Source organism: Oryzias melastigma, linkage group LG11 (genome assembly GCF_002922805.2).
Source record: "Oryzias melastigma strain HK-1 linkage group LG11, ASM292280v2, whole genome shotgun sequence".
Classification (NCBI taxonomy): domain Eukaryota; kingdom Metazoa; phylum Chordata; class Actinopteri; order Beloniformes; family Adrianichthyidae; genus Oryzias; species Oryzias melastigma.
Window position 1 is genome coordinate 2,809,848 of NC_050522.1, and position 8,150 is coordinate 2,817,997.

An 8,150-nucleotide genomic window follows, 5' to 3' on the forward strand; every position below is an offset into this window, starting at 1 on the left:
TTCATATTTCCACAGATGAAAAGTGTCGGTCTCTTCCTACCCTGAGCTCTTTCCTTCTCAGGGTCACGTGAGGATGACAAGACAGTCTCCCTCAGATTCTGACTGATGAAGCTCTCTCCTCATCCTCTCTTTCTGCTGCAGTTTAACTTTGTGGGCAAACTCCTGGGGCCGCGTGGGAACTCGTTAAAGAGGCTGCAGGAGGACACCCTCACAAAGATGTCCATCCTGGGAAAAGGATCCATGAGAGACAAAGAGAAGGTAACCTTGCACTCTCATGTTTTTACCTCAGTCAGTCCTGCTGTGTTTTTTTAAAGATATGGACGCTTTCCCTCTCAGTAAATGACGTCAGAACTTTAGATTCTCTAACTTTTGTCTTTTTTGGTTGAACAATGTTTTTATTTGACTCTATGGCGTCACATAAATGGCTCAGAAACGTCTTGTAATTCACTTAATCAGGTACATTTTTCTGATAAACCTTTGTTATCTTTTCTTGGAGGACATTTTTGTCCTCATAACCATTAAAAGGATCTTAATTAGGCTTTGCTTGATGTTCCTAATTTGCTGGCTCCTAATCATTAAAGTTGCTCATTTCTGAAGCTCTCATCTTCACATCTTGAAGAAAGCAAATCCAAAACTCCCCGGCTTTAATCTGCACGTCTGCGGTCACCTCGCTGCCTCGGATTAAATTTGACTGACAGCTCCGGAGACACTCGGCTGCTTTAGAGTTTTGCCAAAAAAACAGTTAGAGCTTGAAAACAAATTTCAAAGTTTATGGAAATGAGAATGATCTCGGGGATCACCAAACACGGCTGACATCCTTCAAAGCCGGCGCTCTGTCGCAGCGAGGAGATGGAGAGCAGGGCACACGCAGAACAACACATTATCTGGATTGATGGTTTTGTTTTCATGTAAATTCACACTCAGGCTGCAAATGACTTCAACAAAAGTGGGAAGTGTGAGCAGGAATCTGTGGATATGAGCGTCTTCAGAGGCTCACGTTGAGAGCTTTGACTTTGGACCCATTCAGTGGAAATAAATCTCCTCGGCTCAGTCAGTCAGAGGTCACTTGTTAGAGGCAATGATTCTTCCAGCACTTCAGACGGCTGTGATCTGTATATGAAGCTCGGCTCCTCCTGTGGAACAGGTCTGTCATGGAGATTTCCCGCTCAAACTGAGAGTTTTCTCTGGGAATCGGGTGAACTGTGGATGAGGTGGACAGCAGCAAACGAGGATTTTTCTAATGCCAGGCTGCTGCAGCGCCAACAAGGGACTTTCCAAAAACTGCTAACACACCAAAGTCACAGTTTGTATTTTTTTACTGTGAAATGTAGTTATATAAGACAGCATGGTGTCTTCAAAGCAGGACCGGACCTGTGCACTCTGATCTGTCTCCATCCTGACTCCTCCTCCATTTCAGCCCCTCAAGGAGTAGTTTCTGCTGTGTGCACGCAAGCCCTGCTGCTAAACACATCAGAGACACGGCTCTGGTGTGTACTGTACTGCATTTGATGAAGGTGCTAAATGAGCCTTCCTGAAACCTACATTTAGCCCATAGTGTTCACACTTGACAAGTAGGGAGGGGCTTCTTCTTCTTTTTCACTGTGTACTAGGGCGTGCCCATCACCTACAGTTGAAAGAGGTTTGGTACAAATTCATTAAGCAGTTTAAATCTGGTGAATCTTGCTCCAGACTTTTTCTTTCACAGCTCTATTCCCATAAATGAAAGACTTGATGTCATAGAATTCCGGATGGACACAAACCACAATTTTTAATTTCTCAGTAGGAACTTCCATGACTTAAAGGGGAATTATAGTAGATGATATCTATACTTCACTACCAAATCTGAGTCTCTGATTGGTCAAATTTCAACCTGGTGTAAGTTTGAATGTGCGATCAATTGCCACACATTTTATATTTAGAGTCAGAAAACGGTTTCAAAAACTTGTATGGAAGTTTTTTCTACTGTTTTGCGAGAGTTTTGAATAGTCATGTTGCTGAGGGTGGTTTGAACATACTGTAGCTTCAGGTCCACATCTGCGGACTGCAGAGTCCAGACTGATGAAGATCTGTTGTCTGAACACATGAACTCATAGACTGTACACAGAGATCGACGAAGCCGGCAGTGACAACACCCATTTAAAATTCTTTACCTCCAGCTCTAGATTCATAAAGCCACTTCAAACCATTTTACCCACAGAAGAATGTAGAATTTGACGGCAACATTTACTGTTGAAGAATGTCTTGAATAATAATGATAAAAAACACCTTTCTGAATAGATCTGAATAGATTTATTAGTCATTGTCACATCTACAATGACATTTAAAAGTGCTCACCTATCAGTGCTTCATTCATACTTTTCCTAAAAGATTAAAATTGTAATTAAAATAGTTTAATAATACAAATAAGAGATTTCAAGAGATTTTCAGAAAATTGATTTCACAGTAGAAACAATTTATGATCTGCTTTAGCTGAATGAGGATGCACATTTTCAAACTGAGACGACCAGGGATCAGAATGTTTCTGCTTTGCAGGAGACAAACATGAAAAGCAAACTGCAGGCTGCTGGGAAAACTGGTTCATATCAGATGGATTTTACACAATAAACTTTAGTAAAGTCCAGAGCTTCAGTCAGATGAGCTGAAAGAGTTGGAGCAGAGAAAGGGTCCAGGACTAGTGACTGTTTGTTCCTTTGTCAGGATGTAGCATGGAGCTCCATCACAGGCTGCTTCCACATCAGATCTTTAGTCATCACAAAACTGGAACTAACTAAAGCTTTGGATTATTCTGCATGATGGATTTCATATCTGCTTTGTGAAGCCTACAATCACCATTAAGTGCATGTTAGCAAACAATGGATATTAAAAAGTAGAACCTCATTTAAAGTTGGAAAACTTTTGAATAACACGCGCACAGAGTTTCTTCAGTGGGAAAACGAGCTCTTTTAATTACGAAAGAAAAACAAAAGATGATGCATCACAGTGGATCTATGAGGGATTCTTAGGCTCTTTTCTCTAACAAGCTGGTTTCAGGTACATTCCCACTTGTCTTTGTGACTAAAGCTGAGTAGACTGTAGTTCAATCTTTAGACAAACTGTCTGGCACCTCGGGGTGGGGTCCTTGCTGGGACCATCTTTGCTTGACTTTGACTTGGGACATTCTTGAGTGATGAATAGAATACTTGGAAGATCTTCTCAACCCTGCTGACGCGTCTTCTGTAGAGGAATCAGTGTCTGGGTGTTTTTGTCCATCACCCAAACTCAAATCACCAAGGTAACTGAGGGTTAACTGAGGGGGGAGGAGTCTCTGGATGCTTGTGGTGCTCACACGCCTCATTATTGCGTGGCAGTTGGGACAGTATCGCTGGACTGGCAGATTGATTTTCCTTTTTAAGAAGTGAGACAGAAGAGCTTGTTTAAACTACCCGGGAACCACGTTCCTCGGCCTTCCTGAGAAGGTCTAGTCCAGAGTACTGGAGAAGCTAGCTGCTCCCTTATAGGATAGGAGCTCGGTCACCTGGAGAAAGCTCGGAGTAGAGCTGCTGCTCCTCCACATACCTCTTAGACACCTCCCTGGGGAGGTGTTCTGACCATGTCCTACCCCGATGCCCAGAGAACACTCCAGACACTCCAGACAGTTTAGCAGAATATCTGAGGCTGATCAATAAATCTTCTCAATGGCCTCATTAAACTCCTCCCAGGACCCAGAGACATGCTTCATAGGTTCATTGGTAATTCCAAAAGGTCTCTTAGCCGTGAATGTGAGCGGTAGTTTGTTCTTGTGTGGCTCTGGGATGTGTTTACCCTGCCTTCACCTCAGACAGCAGCTAGGGAGGCTCCAGCAACCTAACGGTACAAAGCAGGTTTAGTTATGGATTTATGGACCAAAACTCTAAACCTCTACTTTGGCCAGCAGACTCCATAACCAGACCAACCACTGTTTTAGATTGAGATACTCTGAACAGTTTTTTAGCCATGCCTTGACCTTTGCATTTCTACAACAAAAAAGGAGGAACAAACCACTCTAACAGTTGTTGGCTAAATCCAGCAGGCCATGATTACCTGTCAATCAAAGATCCACTCACCTTTTTTCTTGCACAATTTGGAATCTAAATTCCATGCATCCGTCCGTCCGCCCGGCCACTTCCTCCAGCTCCTCAGGGGGGACCCCGAGGTGTTCCCAGGCCAGCCAAGAGGCATAATAGCTGCGTTTCCATTACACATCTGCGCAAAACTTTATCGAAATTCTAGGAATTTCGAAAAAACACAGTTTTGAAATGACACAGTTTCCAGTAAATCATAATTTTGCGATAAAGCGATAAGTCATTAAAAACACGGCTATGAATGAGAACAAGTATTTTTTTTATTTGATTCACTAAAAAGAGCATTTGGGTGACGTCACAGCTCTGTCTGGGGCGCAGCTTGACTCAGAAGAGAGAGATGCCTGTTCAGGAAGTTAAAAGAAAAAACATTCTAACAGGAAAGCGTCTGGACCTTTTTTCTGTTTGAAAACACGACGACATCCATTCAAGTTTCTGTCACAGCTCTCGTGCTCATGAGACTTCAGGCTCCAAGCTGCAAAAGTGCGTCTGCAGATAAAGTGATGAGGAAAGGAGGAGGAGCTGCTGCACGATTCTGTATGACCACAATTTCTAAAGAGCTGTAACGCTGTGGGACCTCTCGGTGCACCGGCTGTGCAGCGCTCAACGCAGACACTTCATACCGAGAAGCGCATTTAATTAGAAAAAAGTGTTTCCATTACAGTTTTGCGAAAAATGTCTTATTTCGATACTCCCCTAATGCCACCTCCTCTAAGCGCAAAAACTTTTTTTTCAAAAAATACCATTTTTTTCTAAATTGTGGTGTTTCCATCAGGATAATTTGTTATTGAATTTACAATTTGCTAAATTTCAGAGTTAATGGAAACGCGACTAGTGTCTCCAGCGTCCTGGGTCTTCCCGGGGCCTCCACCAGTGGGACATGCCCGAAACACCTCTCCAGGAGGTATACGGACCAGATGCCCAAGCCACCTCAACTGTTTCTAAATTAAATTCTAAATTAACAAAACTAAATGACGTTTAAAAACATTAACCTGGAACTGTTGTGTTTGATTCACACATGGAATTAAATGGGTTCACACATGAAAACAATATGATGTTTCCATCAAAGTAAAGAGAGTTTTCAAGCCCCCTAGTGGTGGCCTGGTGCACTGACCTGACTCCAGCCGTTAGGGAAAGTTTTGCCTGTTCTTCGGACACTTTAGCATGAAACAGAGGATCTGTGTTAGCAGCACCACCTACAGCATCCTGCGCTGACTCAGCACCATCGTTGGCTGGAGCCAATCACAGCTGCCTCCACGCCGCTTCAGCGTGTGCTGCATGTCTGCACACGGTAGTTCTGAAAAGATTCCGACTAAACAGCTGCTGAACTGCAGTTTTTCTTCTGACAGGCGAGATTTCTTCAGCTTTTGGTTGTTTTCAGTGTTCAGCTGCTGAATCAGCGTCTTTCAGGTCTGACTGGTGTGAACCAAGACATCCGTCTCGCTGAGATTTTCATCTTTTCTTTGCATAGCAGATAAAACCGGAATGGAATTTGTTTCCCAAAAACAAGAAAAATCTACTTTTAATGGGCTGAATCTCCGAGTGTCGTTTATTTATATTCGGATGCATTTCCTGTCCTGTTGGGCGGCACAGGGTTGACAGGAGAAAAACAATTTACGGTTTCACCCTGTGCACGACATGTCATGAAAATATGTTTGCATGAATTGTAAAGCCACACAATGTTCCATAGCTCCTTTTTAAGCTGCTACAGTAAGTTTTGCCGAGACTCTGCGAGAGCAGATATAATTGCCCAAATATTTGCTCCTGTTGTAGCTTGATCTGCTGCTGACAGGAGCGCGGATGCAGGGAGCCTGAGAGGCTGCGAGCTGTCGGAGTCAGACCGCCTGGTTACGGCGCCGCTGTTTTCCTGCTGCTGTCAGAGCCGAATGATTTAGCGGCGTCCATATTTTACAATTCAGATTCATTAACACGTGATTAACTGTGGATTTTCACAACCCCCACAAAACAACGGCCGCTTTTTAATTCTTTTTGTTTATTTTCTTATCTCCTTTGCTAACTATTTTGGGGATATTTTTTTATTTTTTTCCCAGTGTTTTATGTTCATGGTGCTGAATATTGTGGTTTGAAAGGGAAACAGCACATTTGATAGGAGAACAAACCTATAGAACTGGGTTAGATTTTCACTTGGTGCAATTTTAGACAAGATTTTTCTACTCTTCAGTTCTTCATTTAAAAAAACAAAACAAGCTGAATAAAATAATGTCTGTTTTAGCCATTTCAGTTATCATTTCAAACTGTATTTTCTTCCAGTTTATCCCTGTTTATTTAATTGTTTCCATTATTTGTTATTGTCATGTTAATCATGAATATTAGAATTTTCAAAGGCTTTTGCCGGCCTGACTCCATGTTGCTTGAGCGTGGTTTCAGATTCAGTTTTTAGGATTACCTCTGATCTTTCTGCTGGGGGGTTGATGCTTCCTAAATGCTGAATTCAGATGAAAGGACGGTGCGATGACTTGCACTGACTGGACAGTGGAGGCTCTCAGGTGTCACACCTCCTTCCAGCTCATAGTGGGGGTACACGCGCGCCTGCAGGGCGTAAGGAGAGCATCTGCTGGCGGTTCGGCTCCTCCGACTGTCAGAAGAGCAGATGAACATGTCTGCACTGAGCAGTTTATCTCAGTAAATGCATCACCTGTCATGCAGACAGAGTAAAAGATTTTTCCGGTGTTTGTTCAGACATTCCCTTTATAGGAGAATCTGAGCGAGCGCTGTTTGCTGGAGCTCCAGAGCTGAGCGCTGTTTGCAGACTGAACATTCTTTCAAAGATGGAAGATTCTGTCAGGAGATATGAAGAACAGTGATCACCCGCTGTGTGTGTGTGCTGCTGCTTCAGGACTCTGGATTCCTCTTTTCATGGCCAAGAAGGTCAACACAGGTGAAACCCTCCAGGAGAAGATTAGAATCTCACAGTCTGAGGAGACTGTGCTCATTAGAAATTATCAGGTGCAGATGAGAAGAAATGTAAAAAGTCCACAAATGAAACATCACCCTGTGTCTGTTTTTACTTTGGAGGGTTGTTTTTGGAGTAGAACGGGGTCGGCAACCTGCAGCTCCGGAGCCGCATGCGGCTCTTTATGCGCCCCCTTGTGGCTCATTGGCGCTTTTTCAAAAATGTTTGACAATAATAAAAAATGTCAGAAGGAAATATATTGTAGCGATTTGGGTGGGAGCAGAACTAATCAGATGGCTGGCAAGTTTGAATCCAGAGATCACTTGTGTACCATACATTGCACGACCCCAAGTGATTGGGGGAAGAACCGTACACGCAGGCCATGTAAATCAGATGGTGTCAACATTTTGACCAATTCAATTCAATTCAATTCAATTCAATTCAATTCAATTTTATTTATATAGCCCAAAATCACAAAGAGATTTGCCTCATTGGGCTTCAAAATATAAACAATTGTTAAAAACTAAACAGACTAAATAAACTGGTTATCCCTGCCCTTAGACCCTCCCTCCCGGTAAGGAAAAACTCCTAAAAAAACCTGAGTCAGGAAAAAAGAAGAAACCTTAGGGATTCCCACATGAAGGAGAGATCCTATCCCAGGACGGACAGGAGATACCAGAACTGTTAAAGAAAAATTAGCTTCTACAACTACGTATCTAGAAGAGTTCATTCAGATAAAGCTGAGGGACGAGTGATGATGAAGTCCATAGTCAAGATGAAGCAGAAGTGCAGTCCACGACCAGGAGGAAAGATGACCCAGCAGGAATCACTCTCACTCAGAGATGCAGGATGGTGTCGGGGGCGTGGTCCACGGCCAAGAGTGGGAGCGTGGGCGATCCACCAGGGATCTGAAATCTCTCCCGCTCCCCAGAGGAGAGTGGGAAAGAAGAACAACATGTGAATGGAACTGCACCAACAAAAGCATGGAGATCTAAATACAATAAATAATAAAGAATAGAAGAGAGGAGAAGTAGATGAGAATAGAGAACAAAACCCCAGAGCTGATCTGAATAATAACGCCGATGGAAAATCTAAATTTATATTTAAACGCATCAATATTAATTTATTAATCTAGCCTC

General features: G+C 42.9%; 1 protein-coding gene across 1 annotated transcript in view; it reads left to right on the forward strand.

Annotated features, from left to right (window-relative positions):
* Window positions 1-1,002, forward strand: part of LOC112136263 (KH domain-containing, RNA-binding, signal transduction-associated protein 3) — a 62,538-nt gene extending 61,536 nt beyond the window's left edge. Inside the window, exons 3-4 of the mRNA XM_024257859.2 lie at window positions 142-258; window positions 925-1,002. Coding sequence (XP_024113627.1) covers window positions 142-258; window positions 925-1,002 — 195 coding nt within the window. The remainder of the gene's footprint in view (window positions 1-141; window positions 259-924) is intronic.
* The last annotated feature ends 7,148 nt before the right edge of the window (window positions 1,003-8,150 follow it).